Source organism: Eulemur rufifrons, chromosome 16, assembly GCF_041146395.1.
Source record: "Eulemur rufifrons isolate Redbay chromosome 16, OSU_ERuf_1, whole genome shotgun sequence".
NCBI lineage: Eukaryota > Metazoa > Chordata > Mammalia > Primates > Lemuridae > Eulemur > Eulemur rufifrons.
In genome coordinates, this window is record NC_090998.1 from 82,711,035 (window position 1) to 82,731,713 (window position 20,679).

General features: G+C 37.9%; 2 protein-coding genes across 9 annotated transcripts in view; both read right to left on the reverse strand.

Moving 5' to 3' along the window:
• Positions 1-4,915: 4,915 nt before the first annotated feature.
• MTERF2 (mitochondrial transcription termination factor 2) lies at positions 4,916-14,405 on the reverse strand. The gene is given in 10 exon segments (XM_069491255.1): positions 4,916-5,002; positions 5,005-5,046; positions 5,325-5,540; positions 5,543-5,769; positions 5,805-5,978; positions 5,981-6,149; positions 6,152-6,174; positions 6,177-6,235; positions 6,237-6,380; positions 14,011-14,405. Coding segments are annotated over 10 exon segments (1,536 nt in total).
• Positions 14,406-15,943: 1,538 nt separating this feature from the next.
• CRY1 (cryptochrome circadian regulator 1) overlaps positions 15,944-20,679 on the reverse strand; it is a 71,711-nt gene continuing 66,975 nt past the window's right edge. For 5 of the 8 annotated variants that reach the window (XM_069491445.1, XM_069491443.1, XM_069491444.1 and 2 more), the window contains 3 exons: positions 17,690-17,761; positions 17,342-17,445; positions 15,944-16,592 (listed from right to left, as the gene is read on the reverse strand). In XM_069491445.1, the coding sequence (XP_069347546.1) occupies positions 17,342-17,445; positions 17,690-17,761 (176 nt within the window). In that variant the 3' untranslated portion in view covers positions 15,944-16,592. Of the gene's footprint in view, positions 16,615-17,341; positions 17,446-17,689; positions 17,762-20,679 lie in introns of all 8 variants that reach the window. The other 3 variants (XM_069491439.1, XM_069491438.1, XM_069491442.1) reach the window with 3 other exon arrangements.

Sequence of the window (20,679 nt, forward strand, 5' to 3'; positions counted from 1 at the left end):
TTTAAAAGCTTTCATAAATACCAGCAGATTTTGAGAACCTATACAAAGGTTACTGAACCTTTCTATTGTACACAAACCTAAAGTCATTAAGGAGTTCATTCAATTCATTAGGAATTAAATGGTCATTTATTTCATGCAGTATGATTTAAGGTATTATTTGTTGGTATACCTGCTCAAATGTCATAATTAGAGGGGATTTTAAAAATTAATAGGTGAACACTAAATAATGGTATTAGAGAACTCGTTTCCTGCTCTTTGGAAGAAATTATTGCTTCATTGCTAGTTTATATTTCTAATTTATCTTCTACAGTCATAGACTCTGCTGTGCTTTGTATCTGAATTTCTAAGTTCAGATTTTAGTTTACTATTTGCTTGCATATTTATTTTCAACTTTGCTTGTCTTTAAAATTGCTTGAGGAAAAATGGTTGTAATTAATTTCTGCTATAGAAAAGCCACCTGGTACATTTTATCTCATTAAGATTTTTTAAATTCTGAACTATAACTTTGTTCAGATGGGCTTTTGCAATGATAGCAGAAAACTGTACTAATGTACAGTCAGTTATAGAAGTTCTTACTGAAATGAACTTGCCATTTGATGACATGTACAGCCGTATACTTGAGTCTTTTCCAGCTTATTTACGTAGACTAGCAATTTGACCTGTTAAACAGGACTGGTTCATGTCAAGAAACTAAGCTTGTTGTATACACCTGGAGGCATCTGTTATTCATCTTATCCTTTGAGTGGGTGTTTGGCACAATGAAGATAAATTTGTGTGACCCACTTGAATGACTGATCTAATAATGTTAATGTTACGAATCCTGTACTTAGTGAAATGTCAGATGAAAATAACTGATGAATAATTTTTTTTTGTATTAAAGGAATGGGAAAAGAACACATGAATTTGTTAATAAAGCACTATGATCTGCAGAAGATGGAATGTTTCATAAAGATCTAAAGAAATAAAGGAAATTTTAAAACAGGGTGATCTTAAAATTTTTAGTTACAAAGCAGTTCAGAAGTGCTGTGCCAATTAAAAAAATTTTTTTGATAGTAATGTGTAAATGTTACATCTCCAGATAAACATTTTGATGCCAGCACAACAGTGAAATACAAATATAATTTAAATAACGCTAATAAAGATTTAAGATGCAGATTTCTAGGTTTTACCCCAACTTGCTAAATCTCTGCAGGGTGGGACTCAGGACTGCATTTTAATAATCTCTGCAAGGGATTCCTGTGCACACTAAAGTTTGAAAACTGATGGAGGAGTTATAAAGTAGGGAGCATTTGTCTGTGTGCTAAGTAGCTATGGAACCAATTTAGACATCTCACTGGACAGAAATGACTAAAAAGAATGCAGAGGGTAGAAAATTGATATTTACTGGGCATCTGCTTACTTGCCAGATATTGTCCATATGTTATCTCAATCATCATGAGGTTCTTGTGAGGGAAGTATCTCTTTTTTTTTTTTTTTTTTTTTTTTGAGACAGGGTCTTGCTCTGTTGCCCAGGCTGGAGGTACAGTGGCATAATCATAGCTCACTGTAGCCTCCAACTTCTGGGCTCAAGTGATCCTCCTGTCTCAGCCTTCCAAGTAGCTAGGTGCACATCACCATGCCTAACTAATTTTTCCATTTTTAGTAGAGACGGGGTCTTGCTCTTGCTCAGGCTGGTTTTGAACTCCTGGCCTGAAGCGATCCTCCAGCCTCAGGCTCCCAAAGTGCTGGAATTACAGGCAGGAGCCACCATGCCCTGGCTGAGGGAAATCTCTTTATTCTCTTTTTACATATAGGAACAGGCTAACTTTCAATGTTAGTTGAATTTTTCATAATCACTTTTGAGTTAGTGTAAGTCTCAACTTCTCCAGCTTCTGTCCAGAAACAGAAATGGGGCTACTCAGTAACTAGGGCTTCATTCTGGTGTTGACATTCAGTGCGGTGTATGTGTTTGATTTACCAGGCTGTCTAACTTGAAGCTCACTGGAAGTCTTCCAGGTGATCATACTTACTTGGGTGACTAATTCGATTTTGCTACAGAAATGAATTTAGTGTAATTGTGTATAAATTGAAGAAAATTTAATTTTGCTAGGGCTTGTTTTCACAGAGGAAATAAAATTTGACTCTAGTGATTTATGTAAGAATATCTCCCCCTGCTATGTTGTTCATCTTGAATTTTTGAAATTCTGTTTTATAGGGAGATCTGAGTTAGTACGTAAGAATGGAAAAAAGGCAAAGCAAAAGTATTTCAGAGTTAATTAAGGGCCAAAAACAATGGAATGGGATTTGGCTTAAGGGAAAATAAAGTCAGCATACTGCATGATGTAGATCTTTTCAAGTTAGAGTAAGCTACCAATGTATTTCTATAACTGTAACTGTCTCTGGTTCTCTGTGCCTAGACCTGAGCACCTAAGTTTTGCTGCTGTACTGACTAGTCTCTTTTTAAATTAGTGGCCACAAAGCCCACATGGCAGTTCAACTCTACTGAACTTTCTTATGTACACTTTTGTTGTATGTTCACTTTCTTACTCCTCAAAATGACTATTCCATATCTCCTTTCGAACCCTCCTATATTTTCCCTCCCACATTTCCCCTCCCTCCCTTTCTACTGTCCTCTGCAACTCCCTTGCCTCTCACAACACCTGCTCCATCAACCTGCCTGCATCTGTTCTCATACTCTGTGGACCAGCACCAGTATCTCTGCTCTTATCCAAAGTCAACCCACCTTCACTTCCTCATGGATATTAATCCTACAGTTTTTCAATCTCTTAGTTGTCTCTCCTGGGTCATACCCATGAGTGTATAAACATGTTCTTTAAACAAAAATTACTCAGTCTCACAACCTCCATTTTTTTGATTCCCTTTGTAGCAAAATTTCTTGAAAAACCTTATAGTTCCTGCTTCTTCCTAATCTCCCATTTACTTTTCAACCCACTCCAGTTGGCCTCCTCAACCTCCTCATTACACCAGAATCACTCTTGATAGGGTAAACCAATGATTTCCTTTTTGCCAAATCCATTGGTCACGTCTCAGTATCTTAGTTAACCCCTCAGTGGCATTCATTGTTATTGACCAGGTCTCCCCTTTCTCTGACCAACTCTTCCTCTGGTCAACCTTTTCCAGGCTTGGCCAGCCACCCTACTCCAAATCTACACTCTTTTTCCAGTCAGTCTCCTGGATTTAGAGCCATGGCTTTAAGTTACCATAGACATGCAGATGATCTCCAAATCTCCAAATGCTAATTTCAGTCCTGATTTCTCACAACTCCAGATTTAGCCATTTGCCTGTTTGACATCCCTGCTAGGATGTCTAGTAGGCATCTCAAAATTGACAAGGCAACCAAGGTAACCATATAATACATTCCAAACTGAGAGAGAGCATGCACTGATAATTTGTATAAGGGTTAGAAACATAAACTAAAAACTCTCCAAGGGTTTCCCATCAACACTTAGAATGAGAGTCTGCTCCTTATATGGGCCTGTGCTGCTCATCTCCTCTCATGCCACTCTCCCCATAACCCTGCTCCAGCCGTACTGGCTGCTATTCTTTCTCTTGAATAAACATTCCCGTGTGACCTTGGGTACGTGACTTCTCTTGAGTCTCCTCATCTGTAGAACAGTAAACAATGGTACTTGACTCTTAGGATTGTGAAGCATTGTACACAGAGCTGTCTCTCGCTATCCTAACTAAGGAATTGAACAGATTTGGATAATGAGAGTTACCTGCATTTGCTGAATGTATGGATTAAAGAGTGAGGATACTATTTGCATTTTTCATAATCTTTTCATTATACTCAGAAGGCCATGTACTACTAGTGCACAGATATTCAGCATCAGAGTCGATTGTTTCCTTGTGTATTTGTTACAAAGTTGAAACTTCACAGCTGACAGTGAGCCAGTCTGTATCTGGACAATATTTATTTTAGATTGAGAAATGGAAACTTGAAACACCACCCCTAAAATTAGTGCCAACCATCACATACTTTCCCTCATAGGCAAACCTGGATTTTCAGAAAGCTTTCTGAAAAGCTGCATTTATTGCAAATGTATATAAATTTAGTAATTTCTAAGTTAAGAAATTTTACAGAGAAGTTTGCATAAAAGTCCCCACACTTGTTAGTACTAATTTCTTTTGGCATGTCAGGTAGGGGTGACTTCTTTTATGCCAACTCATAAGTAATCCTTTCTGTTCACTAGGTTTGAACAGAAGTCGGATCTTAATAAATTTGGGCTCTGCTACTTAGCAACTAAATGGCCTCTCCACGCTTCAGTTTCCTCATCTTTAAAATGAGGAAAGTAATGAATGCACATAAGTGTTTCATGAGAGATATAATGGTCAATTTTAAACAAACTGACCACACAAACAGGCTCTAACTATTCTTTCTGAATAATTAATACCTGGTTCTCGAAGATATTCATTTATTCCAAATACAAGATGAAATTAGTTTTCTCTAAAAAAAAAAATGATAGAAGTTTGCTAATATTTCACTTAACACAAAGCTACAGAATTCAGAACACAAAGTGATGTTTCAGGGATGGCAGTGAGGAAGACTGGATTTGCATCCTGGATGAAATGTCCTATATGAATAAAAATGTAGCCCTACTTTGAATTAAGGGAGTACTTGTCAATTTCTTAGAAATGATTCACTTATAAAATATACTGATGTGCCATTTAATAGTACATAAGTTTTTGAAATAATAGTTTAAGGTCAAAGTTATACCAACTTTATTTAAAATAAACGCAATTTATATTTTAAAATATAGCAAATAAGTCAGAGATTATCTATTTAGAGGTAACTTAGGACATAACTCAGAAGGTAAGCAGGTCCTTAAAATTACTGGTGCCTATAAACTGCCTGAATTGAATAAGTCTTTGTTAGCCAGTTTCACTGTGCCCTCCTAGAGAGGATATTAGTAAGTCACTCTTCAACATTTGATGGTGCCACAGGGTTAAATGATGGCCTTCCTTTTTTGGCTTGAATTTTACCAAAGTTAGCTTCAAACTCAAAAACTCCTTTTTTGATCCATTTAGATTTGCTAGATGTCCGTCCTTTACTCCTGTGGTCCCCAATCCCCAGTCCGCAGCCTGTTAGGGACCGGTCACAGAGCTCTGCCACCCCCCACCCCTGTCTGTGGAAAAACTGTCTTCCATGAAACTTAGGGGAGGAGGGGGTGCACAGCAGGAGGTGAGCGATGAGCAAGCCAGCACAACTTCACTTGTATTTTCAGCCGCTCGCATCACTGCCTGAGCTCCACCCTCCCCGCACGGTCCATGGAAAAATTGTCTTCCATGAAATGGGTCTCTAGTGCCAAAAGGTTGAGGACCACTGCTACTCTGTAGCCTAAGGAATCTGGTTTCCTTATCCTGTACTGCACTATATGTGGCGTTAATTCAAGAACCATTGGTGTCTCTCTTACCTGGGCCATGGAAATTCCTTCTTTCAATAATCCCTGCATTCTCCCTTCTAAAACTGGAACAGAATAATATAAAAGGGCAAGACATTTCAAAACAAATTGCTTTAGTTCATGATCTGTGCATTTAAAAAAGCATTTTTAGAGAAGGAAATACTGTTCTGTATACTTCTTGGGCAAAGCTGAAAAAGAAATCCTTTGAGTTTGGACAGAAGGTGGAGAATTTTAAAGTTTGAGAAACCTTGTTCTTGGAGAAATTCTAGTGTTTCCTTTATAGCTGCAGGAGAATTTAATTTTGGCTTATTAATTTTAGTTAGCCAAACTTTCATGTTGGCCTCAGAGCCACCTACATTTAGAAACTCTCTTGGGAATTATCATCTGCTTATTCTTCCTAACAAGAAGAATATTGTGAATTAATTTCATAATTATTATGAAAAATATTAGATGCACTTGTTAAAAATCTGCTAATGACCACATTCTTGATTCCCAACTCTTGAAAGAACTGAACATTCAGCTTCCAGTTCTCTTGGTCTTTAACAGGGAAGAAAGATTCTGGAAGCTTTTCTATAACTTGATTAACTTTTGCTCATTTTTGCAGACCAACTGCCAGAGTTTTCTCTGGGTGTTAACAGCAGTTGGACTACAGACAATTGTTTCCAGACAGCATTCCAAAATACTGGCTACAGCAGTCTCATCAGCACCTAGTTATTGTAAAATATTTGCAATTTCTTCAACATAGGATTTTCATCCACTAAAAGTACCCATCTTTTAATCTATGAATTTTCCTAATATCAACTGAAAATTTCTAAAGCTTTTCCATTGTTCTCTTTATTTTGACTATCAGTTGTACAGGTGAAGCATGCTAAAAACAGTCTGTATTTTGGAGTTGATCACATCTTTCTGAAAGACCACAGCCTGCAGGGCTGGGATCTCATCAGCAAATATGCCTGCAGTCCACTGGCTAACACTGTCCTGGACTCAAAATGTACTCATTGTAAGAAAGAAAATAAAGGCGTTTAATAAGTCAGGGTGTTGACTTTAGAACACATACACTTAAACTTTAAACTGTTTAAGTATGGAAATAAAATGGACTTAGATAGGAAAACTACTTATGTGAAATATTAAAAATATCCTCTTAAATAGTTTAATTGTAATACACCTCTTCATGACTTAGACATCTTATACTTTATAAATACATTGTCTGAGCTTTACAACAACCTTGTGAAGTACTTACTTCCATTTTGCAGACCAACAGCAAGAGCGCAAGAGTTCAGTGCTTCACACACCTCAAATGGTATTTTGATACAAATTCATTTTCCTACAACTGTTGTTTCCTTTGGGGAGACATATATATACACAAACACAGTTTTCTGAAATGTTTTACATTTTCAAGTTGTTTAGATAAAGCAGGTACTTATTAAGAAAGGGGCAGGGGAGTCATCTCTAATTTTATTTTATTTTTTTTGAGATGGGGTTTCACTTTGTTGCCTAGGCTAGAGTGCAGTGGTGTCATCAGACTCACTGCAGCTTCAAACTCTGGGGCTCAAGTGATCCTCCTGCCTCAGCCTCCTGAGTGGCTAAGACTACAGGCATGTACCAGCCCATCCAATTAATTTTGTAAAGACTGGGTTTCACCATGTCTCTCAGGCTGGTCTTGAACTCTTGGCCTCAAGCAATCCTCCCACCTGGACCTTCCAAAGTGTTGGGATTATAGGCATGAGCCACCATGCCAGGCCTAATTTTATATTTTAGAGTAAATATTTTTTGCTGAGTAACTATCACCCAAAATGAGCCAATTACTTTGAGAGTGTGTGGGTATGTGTGTGTGTAAGTCTTAGCCAGGTAAACTGAGAAATGCCATGTGACTTGCTCCAATGGAGCCATGGAAAATCAGGTCAGTTGTGGAATGGTGACCATACTTTTAAAATAGTCTAACTAGATATCCCCACTTGACATCTCCAGGTATTGTGAGATGGCTATACTGTGTCTGATGCAGTATAGCCCTTGACATTGTAGGGGCAGTAAAACTCCACCTCTGTTCTTTTAAGGCCCCAGCTGGGCCTAAGAATTAAATTGAGTAAGACAGATTAACAGGAGAAAAGCATAAAATTTATTTAATAAAATTTATGTGGCATGGGAGCCTTCATAAGGAAATGAAGACCCAAAGAAGCAGTTAGAGTCAGTTACGTATATACTAATTGGACAAAGAATAGTAAGTTGTAAAGAGGCAATTAAACTATATGGGTGAGGCTCAAAAGAAATTATTTTAACAAAGTCTGCACAGAATTTTTGCAGTCTTGATTTCTAGTCCTTGAGGATAAGGATGTTAATCCTTTTGCTGTAGGGAAGGTGTCTTTCACATGAAAATTTCATCTCCTGTTTTTAAGAAACAGAAAGGTTAGAATGATCTTACACCTACTGTTTTTCAAGTGCCTTTAATTCAAAATAGTCAATACGTCACAGTGGTATATTTTTAACTCCTTCACCTATATATATTTTTTGTCTCTGGTAATGAAAACACACCTAGTTTGTTTGTTTAACTTTTAATATCCTACAGTGTTCCTAAGTGCCTCAGCCCTGCCACAAAAGTGTAGTACTGGGCTACTTAGGCAGATAGCAGCTTTCCCTTATTCTTTGTGGGTTTGAAAGAAAAGCCATTTCTAATGCCTGCCTCTGATAATTCTCCTGCCATATATGTGGAGGACTCTTCACTTTCAGGCCTGTCCTAATTAATCCAAATAAATGATTATTCTATTAGGAAAAGTAAAGACCACCACCCCCATTTTGGTTTACCATTTGTGATGATAGCTCATTTTTTAGTGCTCATGGAGACTAAAATAATTGTAGGCACAGCTTTTGTTTTAGTGGTTCAACTGGAGTTTTCTTCAGATAATTCCTAATACCATTAGCTAAGATGAAAATATTATTTTTTTTTTAAAAAACTTTTTTTTTTTTTTTTTTAAGAGACAGGGTCTCGCTCTGTTACCCAGGCTGGAATGCAGTGGTGCAATCATAGGTCACTGCAGCCTTGAACTCCTGAACTCAAGAGATCCTCCTGCCTCAGCCTCCTGAGTAGCTGGGACTACAGACGTGAGCCACCATGCCTGGCTTAAAGAATTTTTTAAAATGTCTGGGCCAACCATCAGGGGGGAGGAGGTACAGCATAATGATGAAGCACAGGCAGATCTAGGCTGGGACCCCACTCTCCACTCACTGTGCGGCATCCCCAAGCTCAGGTCCCACACCTGTACCACATGCTGGGGAGGAGTGTGGGCTCTGCAGCTGAACTGCCTATGCCCAGTCCTGGCTCCAACTTACAGGGCAATCTTGGGTCAGTTGGCTAGCCTCAGATAAAGCAAGGTAACAGTGATTAGAACAATGCCTCACCGTAAATGTTCAATGAGCATTAATAATAATAGCAGCTACCTGTAAAATGGAGAGAATAGCATCTAACCCTTACAGGTGAGGGTTCAAATGCATGTCAAGCACTTTGCACAGTGCCTGGTACATAGGAGGTACTCAGTAAATGGTAGCCATTACTAGGAAATTTCTAGAGCTAAAAGTCTTGTAGTAATATGACTTTATATTGTATTTTAGACAGAAGTATATTATTTACAAAGAGTAGCTGAAAAGTAAAAAATGTATTTTAAATGCTTCTGTTTTCCAAAATAACTGCTTATAAAAGCAACACAGTCATTACAGAGAAGTTGCCAAATTCTGAAAAGTAGAAGGAAGCAGAAAAAGATTTTCACAATCCCACCACCTACAGACAATTCATATTTTGACATAATGAATACATAAAGCAAGGCTGCTTTGCACATGGACTTAGGTTCTGAATTCACCCTTTAAAGTGAAAATTATAAAAACTAAGAATTTTCCTTGAAAATCTCTTAAGCAGGCACCACACAGGAGATTAACACACTGTATCCCAGCAAGTCCAACACAGCCAGGAGTTCCTCAAGGGTTGGAACAGATCCTGTTGTCTGGATAAGCACCAGATGAAGTAATTGGCTTGGTTTGGGAGTTAACAAAAATGATAAATCATTAAACATTAGAAATACATTGACCAGAGCAAGGTACTCCCACTGACAGAGAGGCTTCCTGCTCAATGAGGCTAAGAGAAAAGCAGGCTGTCTCCCATGTCCCCTGCTTACTCCAAGGTGAACTATGATGTGTTCAGGTAAGTTGTCTGAACAATTAAAGCCTGTCTTGCTCTGTCTTTCTGATGAGCAAACACAGCTGACCGTACAAGTGAAAAACTTTTACAATGTTTTGACTTCTACATAATGAGTACACCTTATATATACAATTTATTTTCTTCTTCTTTTATTTTAAACATTAAGTATCTAACGATGGCATTAAATATGCTCTGTAAACACTTAAAATGTTGGTATATGGGGTGGATATACTATAATTTTGTAATTCATTCCTGTATGTGAATATTTGTCCACATTTCATGTTCTTCCTTTAGGATGAATTCCTAGACATAGAATTCCTGAAGATGAAATATGTGAACATTTGAAAAGCCAAGTTGCTAAATTTAACGTCAAGAAAAACTGTCCCAGCTGACATTCTCACTAGCAGTATGGGTGATTCATCAGTTTTCATTTTGATATGTGAAAATGATACAACACTAACTTACTTTCCTTTATTATTCCTGAGGCTGAGCTTTTCTTAATAAATTATCTTAACCATCTTTATTTCCTTTTCTGAATCAGCTATTCCCACCTTTTGCCTTTTTAAACTGTAATCTTACGGCTTTTTAAAAACGGACTTGTTTAAATTCTTTATACATTAAGAAATACAATCTTCTCATTTTTGGAAACATTTTCAGTTGTTGATGGTATATTTTAGCATACCAAAGAAGTCACTTTTAAAAAACTGTGGCAATATATAAATAACAAAACACTTACCATTTTAACCATTTTCAAGTGTACAATTCCATGGCACTGAGTACATTCACAATGTTGTACAACCATTACCACTATCTATTTCCAAAACTTTTCATCATCCCAAACACAAATCTTATACCCATTAAATAATAATTCTTCATTCCCTCTTTCCTCCAGCCACCAGTTACCTCTGTTCTACTTTCTGTCTCTATGAAGTTGCCTATTTTGGGTACTTCATATAAGTGGAATCATACTTTGTGTCTGGCATATTTCACTTACTGTAATGTTTTCAAAATGAATCCCTATTATAGCATGTGTTAGAACAAAGTGGTTAATTTTAAGTGGTTAAAGGAAGGTCAGGGAAGTTTCCCTTTGCTTTATGATTCCTACTGCTTTTAACCACCAAATGATCAGTAAATACTCATCCATATTTTTGTTTGAATCTTAAAAGTAAGCTCCTTTAGTTAATTTGAAATTTCTTGGTGTGAGCTGAGAATCTAAACAGATTTTATCAACAGTTATCACAGAGTACCATTTTTTGAACAAAACTTTCCTTCCCCATGATCTAGGATGCTTCTTTTACCATATATGAAATGTAGCTTTTGTCTCCAGCTAGCCTCCATCCTCATCCTCCTATTTTGCAATTCCCTGAAGGGCCAGAAGGCTCATTTCTGGTCATTGCTGCATACTTGGCTCTCTTTGCCAGAACTTCCTCAAAGAAGCTCTAGTCAACTCACTCTTTCACACCTCCCACTCTCAAATCTTTTCAACTCACCTTCAGCCTTCCCCATGCCCCTGTTCCCTCCTTAACTCTCAATCAATGCCTTTGTCTCTTACCTGCACAAAGAAAGGAGACCAACTCATCACACCAACATACCTACCACTATCTCCCCTTCCCTACAGTTACACCTTTCATTATCCAGGGTAATCCCTGATCCTGTGCTGAGCCCAACCACCCTGGCCTGAGAACTCTAAACTCCTCTTTCTCAGGCATGTGCTCCTTCAGCTGTATCCTCCTCCAGTGCTCCACCCTTCACTGCCATGGCTCTTCCTCTCACTGCCCCTCCAGCTAAACCCCACCTTTCTCGTCCCTCAGCTAATTCTTGCAGACCCTTCTTTCTCTCCATTTCTTCTCCTCCTACTTATATAGCTCCCAACAAAGATAACTTACACGTGGTTAGAGCCAATGAGTAGTTTTCGTTCCTATCTCCTTTCACCTCTGTAGCTTTCAGTACAGTTGACCACTTGCTCCTTGAAATTTTTCTCATTTGACCTCCAGGACACTCTACTCCCCTGGTTCTCCTCCTTCCTTCCTGTACCACCCTTTATCTGTCTGCCCTGCAGGTCCTCTTACCTTACAGTCTCTCTCCAGAAATCTTGTCCTTGTCCGGGGCCTCAGCACACTTGGGATTCTCTCCAGGTTCTTCTCAAATGTGATCTTGTCATCTCCCTGCAATAAACTTTTCAATGGCATTTTAGGATAAAAACAAAATAAAATAAAACACAAAAATGCCTTACCATGGCCTACAAGGCCTCTTTGGGCTCTGCCATCACCCAAACTCTATCTCCCTCTGCTACACCAGCTGCATCCACTTCCTTTCAGTCCCTGGTGCTCTACCAGTTCCTACCACATGGTCTTTGAAGACTGGGCTATTCTCCATGCCCAAAATGCCCCTAACTCCTATGTCTAAGTGTCACTTTCTCAAGGAAACTTCCCTTACCTTCATGAATAAATGAAACCTCCTGGACATTATGGGCTTTCATGGCACCATGGAATGCTACATTTGTCGTGCACAAGTGGTACAACAGCTGCAGCTGTTCATGTGTTGTTTCTGTCTCAACACTCCACAAGGGCAGAGACAGTTCACCACAGTGTTCCAGTGAATTGCTTCCCCACCCTTCACCCAGCTGGAATTGCTGGTGACCTTTCTGTGTGCTTTTCCACAGCACCCTGCTCTCAACCCTACTGTAGCACTTAGCAAACTCGTGTTAAGTTCTTCATTCACTCAACCAGCAAGGATTTTTTTTTTTAAGCTCAAGCTGTGTGGCTGGCATCATGCTAGGCATTAGCTCTTCTGCTAAAACCACACTTCTTCATACCTTTCTTTTTATAACAGACCATCTGAGAACCTGAGAGCCACAGACTCTTTCCAGGAAAAAAGACACATGCCCACAACATTTTGCAAATGACGTTAGCAGGATCTGTGGATACCCTGCAGCCCAGCCATGAACAACCTATACTAGATTGACAAGCACTAGGAGGGCAGGAACTGAATGCTGTTCTGCTTTATCCCCTGTACTCCGCAAAGAACTTGGTCCACAGAGTAACAAAATCAGTATTTGCCAATTGAAACTGAAGGAACAAACCAAGTTCATGAGGTAACTTAATGTAGTGGCTGCAATTGTGGGCCCTTGGAGCCAGACTGCCTGGGCTTAATTCCTGGTCAATAGTTGTGTTATGACTGAGGAAGTTACTTCACCTCTCCCTGCCTCAGTTTAGGCATCAGGAAAATGGGGACAGTGTCTCCTGGGTGATTGTGAAGATTAAATGAGTTAATACCATAAATCACTTAGAACATTTAGAAAAATCTTCACATATACTAACTCATTAAATCATCACAACGACTCATTTTAAACATGAGGAAACAGATGCAGGTAAAGTAGCTTGCCCAAGGTTGCTCAGGTAATTAAACAGCAGACTTCGGATTCAAATCCAACAGCTTGACTCCAGAGTCCTGCTCTTAGCCCTGTGCCCTACATATAGTAACACTCTTGATCAATACTTGTTAAATCACAGTGTGTGCCTTTCTCTGACGATTCATGTTTCTTAAGCATTTTTAGGAATGAAATTCACTCTGCAATACACACAATTTTTATACTTAGTACGGTCCCCTCTACACCACTAATTTCAATAAAAGTCTGCTTTTATAACACGTATGATCTGCTGACAGTTTCAAATTAATCCCAGTGTTTTTAAGCAAGGGAAAATGAGGGTCTAAGTAAGAGGATCTCTGGGACTGATCAAAAGGCCGCACAGTAACAAGTGCGACCTCTGCTTTTTTTTTTTTTTTTTTTTTTTTATTATATAACTAAAAAGCTTCTGCACAGCCAAAGAAACAGTCCAGAGAATAAACAGATCACCTACAGAATGGGAAAAAATTTTTGCATACTACACATCAGATAAAGGACTGATAACAAGAATCTATTTAGAACTCAGGAAAATCAGCAAGAAAAAATCAAGCAACCCTATCAAAAAGTGGGCAAAGGACATGAATAGAAATTTTTCAAAAGAAGATATAAAAATGGCTAACAAACATATGAAAAAGTGTTCAACATCTCTAATCATCAGGGAAATGCAAATCAAAACCACAATGAGATATCACTTAACCCCAGTGAGAATGGCCTTTATCAAAAAAACCCAAAACAACACATGTTGGCGTGGGTGTGGAGAGACAGGAACACTAATACACTGCTGGTGGGACTGCAAACTAGTGCAACCCCTGTGGAAAGCATTATGGAGGTATCTTAGACCTCTGCTTTTTTGAAGAAACTTTCGACCTGCAACGCCCGGCCTCTGCCTGGGCCTCTGCCCAAGCCAGGCAGGCGGAGTTGAGGGTCTGGCGAGGCACGTTTCGCTGTGGGCGGGTCCCGACCCAGCAGCTGTGTTGGTGTGAGGATCACCTCCAGGAGCAGAGGAAGGGGCGACTCACCTGTCGGCGTACGCTCCAAGCAAGGCGCAGGGAGTCCAGGGGCCCTGGTTCCTTCCTTCCTTCCTCCCTCCCTCCCAGGTCAGTCTCCTCGAGGTTCGCTGTCTTCCCGATGCCTGGGGCCGGAGGCCTGGGCCCCAAGCTGCTAGCCACTTTCCCCAGCAGCGCCGACCAGGCCACCTGCCCCTTCGCCCATAGCCAATCAGGGCTCGGGTGGTCGGTGGGCCCACAGACACGCCCCCGTGGCCCCAAACGCAGCCAGTCAGAGGGCGGGACACAGGCTGCGTGACCCTCCCCAAGATGCAGGGGCGGGGCAGAAGAGGTGGGCCAGCGCGGGAACCGGCTTTCCAGGGAACCGCGTATTGCGCCCCAATGGCAACAAGGGTTGTAGCTGACATTTTCACACCCTCTCCTTCCCAGCATTTTAGGAAACTTGGAGTTCCAGTAGCTTTGCCCCTGAGAAAATGTCACTACCCCATAAGAAAAAACGTAGAAGTAACTCTTTTATATCTCAGATTTACTAATTTATTTTAAGCAAATGTAAAAAACATAAGGACTTAACGTAGGTTCATTCAAAATCTTGGGTCCCTCAATTCAATTTTTCCAAGTTGTCAGCACAGTTTTTGGTAATAAGAATTCAGTAAGTATTTGTTGAATGAATAAAAGGTCTTAAATCCCTCAACCACGGGTAGAATTTCTAGAACATTAACCTTTCTAGTAAGGGGAAGAATATTGTATTCAAACTTAGTGCATCTGCTCAAGTGGAGCACATTGATTGATACCTCCATTTCCCTTTCAATGATTCATTTTGACCATAATTTAGACCAAACTGAAAAAGCTTTCTAAAAAACCCCCGAAAAAACAAAACAAAATCCTTCTACATTTATAAGTAATATACTAGTGCATATGCTGAAAGAATGTACTTTTTCACCAATGCTTATTTATTTGCATTAAGATGGAATCTTTGCCCCCTGGGATGGTAATGGTAAATCCCAGATCTATGAATTTCTCACCTCTGTATAGTGCAATCAGGACAAACAGCAGGATGTGAAGTACAGGTATCATGAAAAACAATTAAAATATTACTCCTTTTTAACAGTGGTGAAAAAACAAAGATAAGACACAGGCTTTTTTTCCTTTTTCTCAGTAACAGAATTTATTGATCATTGCTAATTCATTATCCAGGCTATTTTTAAAATGTATATCATCTAAAATGTTATTGTTTCTGCATTTTTGCCTCAAATTTATCTTTAGTTACCTTTAAATAGAATTAGCATATTGAATATCTACCACTCTTGAAGATGAGAAAATGAAAAGCCACTGGTTATAATTCAGAGTGGCAAGAACTAGGCTAACTAGAAAACAGTAAAGGAGTAATAACAATTGTATTAACAATAAAGGCTGTTAATCAGAGCTGTGGCTTACAGCTATGCAGACTGTGCACTGTACACTCCAGGGAGCAATGCAACATGGCAGCCCTGTAGCTAACATTTATTGAGTATCCTACCACATGCCAGGTACTGCTATGAGCATTTTACAAGGAACTGGACTGTGGTACAGATACTATGCTCATCCCCATTTTATAGATGAGAAAAAAAAAGGTGTAGAAGGAATTTAAGAACTTGCTCAAGATCACAAAGCTTAGGCATTTGACCCCAGACCCACACTCTTACCTATTACCCCATACTGCCTAACTCATAGTTACAAGTGCCATTACATGAAAAATTCCCTTTGGTTTTAAATCGTTCTTGCAAATAATTTTGAAAACTACTGTTTTATTAAATATATGGTAGCTGTCCCTTCATTCAAAATGATGATATGTGGTTTACAGAATTTACTGAATCTATCTCTGTAATTCGTAATCATACCTCAGATAGTGATGGTCTCCTCCTTACCAAAATCAAAAAAGAAAAAAAAAACACAAATTAAATAAGACTTCATATTTGCATATACTTTAATAACAAGGTCACTTTAACTGTAAATGAACAAAGAAAGGGAGACAAGGGGAACTTAACACATGATCTTCTATAAGTTTGAGTCAAAACTGGTATACATGAAGCTTTAAAACATATATTATCTGTGTTAACAGAGGCTACAACTACCAATTTTGATTATGCACATTTTCTAAAACATTATTATCAAAGAGTACAAAGTTAGATCAAACAACGTCAAGAAAATTTTGTCCTAAAATTTTAACAAAGTCTCTTAAGAAAGTCTAAAAACCTCCTGTTTTCCCACTTTGACTCTCAAAACTTTTGAGTTTTATATTAGAATATCAGTTTGTTAACTTTAACATTTTACCATACATGAAAAATTATCAAAAATATATTGATGGGTCTATACTAATTGTAACTATTTACATTTACATTAAGCAAATTCTTTTACCAAGTTCTTTATATACAAATTACCATTTGTCCTATGTGAAATTCATTAAAAAGTTAAAAACCACAGAAATGTCATTAGAAACAACGCATTTCAAAATGTAACTGTTTTCCATCAATGAAGAACATTTTAAAATAATTTAATTGAAAAGTATTGAACTCCCCACCAATTTCAGCTGCAACAGTATTCCTCCTGAATGTGTTCTGTGATTTAAGGGAAAAAAAACTGAGTAAAGCTTGATTGCAAAGAATTAAATGATAAAAATTTGATGAGTGTTTATTGATCTTCAAGATATTTATAGTCTAATTAGATTGGCATAAAAAACTAAGTGACAAAAATGTAAACAGTTTAAGATAACTGAAGAAACAAAAAGTTTTTAAAAACTGGTAAATATACTACATAAATACTTTCCATATTAATTTAGTCATAAAATCGTATCCCAAATCCCACTGAACTGAATGCAGGCATGGCTTTTTGATACTTCTAAAAAAGCGCAGCATTTAAAAAAATTTAAACTACTCCAGACTGGAAAGAATTTAGAGTTTAGAAGCATCACAACAGATAAAAGAAATCTGTAAACATTTAAGAGGCAAAGGTTTGGGGGAAAGTTCATAAAAAGATTATATTAATGCCACTAAAATAAAAAGGACCACTTTGTTTTAGACTCATGATCACATAGTAAAGAAATGAAAAACTTGACCATAAAATCTTAAGTTTTTCAGATTTAAAGAGCATCAATTCAGATGACCATAAAACTGGGTGCAGCAATTTGTCCATTATACATGCATTTCTCTTGTCCAAAAACTGACTGATTCTATAACAACTGCTTACAAATTTATGCCTCAAGATTCTCTGGTTTGAAAACAGAGATGAGTTCCATTTTGGAAATTATCTTAATTTATGTTAATTATACACTCTACTAAAACAAGAAATAAAGCTCTAAAATATTTACCTAATTTGTGCTCTGTCTCTGGACTTTAGGACCAATACTCTGCGTGTCCTCTTCCTGACTAGGGCGTTTCCCACCGCTGAGACCAGTGCCCATGGAGCTTCGTCCTACACATTTAAAAATGTACATTTAAGACCAAGCTCTGTGGCTCATGCCTGTAATCCTAGCACTCTGAGAGGCTGAGACAGGAGGATTGCCTGAGCTCAGGAGCTTGAGGTTGCAGTGAGCTATGATTATGCCACTGCACTCTAGCCTGGGCAACAGAGTGAGACCTTGTCTACAAAAAAAAAAAAAAAAGTATGTTTAAGATAGGAAAAGTGAGAACAGTATGCTCAAATGTTTCATTCTTACCTTGCTTCAATAGGTGAGTCTGCTGACTGTCGCCATGAGCATAATGTAAAATACCGCTTCCTTGAGAGCAATCTGTTAGTATTTAAAACATAGTAAAATTACTTAAAACCCAATCCAAGATGTAAATATTAAGACTAAAAATCCAAATTTTCAGTATTTAAGGTCACTTTTATATGCACTTAAGACTAAATCTCAACCTTCCTATGAACCAAAAATCACATGCTCAAATCTGTAAAACTTAAATTTAGGCTCACAGAGATGTTGACAGTTCAAAGGAACAATCAGTGATAATCATTTTCTTAAAAAACATTTCTTTACTAGATTACAATTAGAAACTTGACCGTAAAGGCAAAACACTGGGGCAACAGTGAGACAGACATCCTTCCTTCACTCTTGCCCCATTCTTCCACACTCCTCCTTTACAGCCCTTCAAAACATATTTCCTTGGAGATAAGGGAATGAGGGCCTGCCAGATGAGTTAAACAATTCAAATGACACAAGGGGAAGAAGACATAGGACTTTGTGGCAGTTACCTAGCCTGAGCAATTACATAAACCCTTCCAAAAACAACGTTACAGGAGAATAGGTTGCCTAACATAGAAAAGTTTTAGAGAACCATTTTTGTCAGTGTGTCCAGATTATAGAAAAATATGAGAATTCTGGCCCCTGGATAGGTTACCTTATGGCCTGAGCAAGCCTATGTGCTTATTTTTATTTTAATTTTGTGCTCATCAGGTTTTTCTGGATAAAAGAATACAGCTTTTTTAGGTACTCAAAATTGGGAAAGTAGATACCTTGGATCAGAGATGAGACCATCATCCATCATTAGAAAGAGATATTTCTACCATAAATTAATAAACTGGTGTTGCCTATTGATATTTTAATTCACATTATCTTAAAATTTCTAGTCTGTCATTCACAGAATGGTCATCTCTAATTATACTGAAAACATTCAGTTTTTGGACTTGTAAGCCTGAAGGGCAGAATCTGCACTATGGCAAATTCACCACTGAATGGTGCTACTACTGGTCTTACCATCAGTAAGGCCTCCCCTGAGTACTGTACAACACTATTTAAAACTCCACGCAACTATGTGAATCTACTTAATGACACTGAACTGTATACTTAAAAATGGTTACAATGGTTTTATGTCATTTATATTGTATCACAGTAAGTCAACAAATAACATTTTCAATTATCACATTCATTTATACCTTACACATTTTATTATTTTATTTACTTAAATCCTACACATTTGCTGAGTGCCTCTTTATGCTAGGGACTATACCAGGTACTAACGATACAAAAACTACTAAGACATGGGGTCTGCCTTCAAGGGGTTCACAGCCCAGTAGGAGGAGATAGATAAATAAAATCACAATGTACAAAGAAGTGTTGTCAGGTATTGGAATGGATGTTGGTACAGGACACAGTGGGGCCTCTAAGGAAGGAAAAGGTCAATTTTACTGGAAGATTCATAGAAGTGGCCCTTAGGATAAGTCATAAACTGGTCACCTTAGTTTCATTTTCTCAAGTTCAATTCTATTCCTTCTCCCAGTACTAAGTTTAAAAATGAGAATGGCCACTGTCTCTTTGGATGTATGCCCACTCTGACCCCTTTGGAGTGTACATACATACATAAATAAATAAATAGAATGATCTCAAAATATGGAGTAAAAGCAGCTAGACACAAAAAAGAATACAGACTAAATGATTCAATTTCTATAACGTTACAAAACTAACTACAGTATTAGGAATCAGGAGAGTGATTACCTTTGGGGAGGAGGGGAGAAATTAATAAGTCCAATACATATACTGAGAATTTTCTTAAGATGGTATTTTATTTCTTTAGAGAGCTACATGATAGAGAGCTACTCAAGATCTTCCATCTCCCTAAATTTATGAATACCACTATAACCTATGAAATGTACTAAATTATATTTTCATGGGAATAACAGTACAAGAGACAATGAGTATAGAACAAAGCTCTGCTGGTCAACTGGCTTGTTATTAGCTTAGTCACTCACCAAATTGAAAATCCCCATATTCACATGTCTTCAGGGTTACTACAGCAGTTAAATTTCAAAATGTCAACAGTGTACAAGATGGAAACCCTAGAGTGAAAATACCTTTTTTGTCTTTAAAAGCAGTTCTTGTTTTCAAAAAAGTTTTGAGACGTCCCCTCACGTTATGCCTTCAATAGCATTGAAAGAATTTTTCACTTATAAAATTATGACTACTGAAAGGAAATACACTAAAATTTTAATAGTGACTGTCTCTGTTGGATTTTTGTTCTTCCTCTTTTCTATTTTCTGAGTTTTAAAAAATTCTCTCTAGTGAATGGTTTTTTTTAAAAGCACCTCTGAGGTATAACTCATATACCATAAAATTCACTTATTTTAAGGTACAATTCAATGATTTGTTTTTTTTAAGTTAACTTATAGTGTTGTGTAACCATCACCATAATCCAGTTTTGGAACATTTCCATCCCCTCCAAAAACAACCCTCATGCCTATATACATTCATTCTCCATTCCTACCCCTAGACCCAAGGTAACCACTAATCTACTTTGTCTTTAAAGATTTGCCTTTTCTGATAGTTCATATAAATAGAATCATGCAGTATGTGGTCTGTTGTGTCTGCCTTAACATAATGTGCTTGAGGTTCATACATGTTGTAGGATACATTAGTATTCTGTTCTTTTTCATGAATATCATTCCGTTGTATGGATATATTACATTCTGACTATTATACATAAAGCTGCTATAAACATTCATTTATACATCTTTGCGTGGACATATGTTTTCTTTTTTTTTTTAGACAAAGTCTTGCTCTGTCACCCCGGCTAGAGTGTGGTGGCATCATTGTAGCTCACTGCAACCTCAAACTCCTGGGCTCAAGTGATCCTCCTGCCTCAGCCTCCTGAGTAGCTGGGACTATAGGTGCACACCACGATGCCCGGCTAATTTTTCTTCTTTTAATAGAGACAG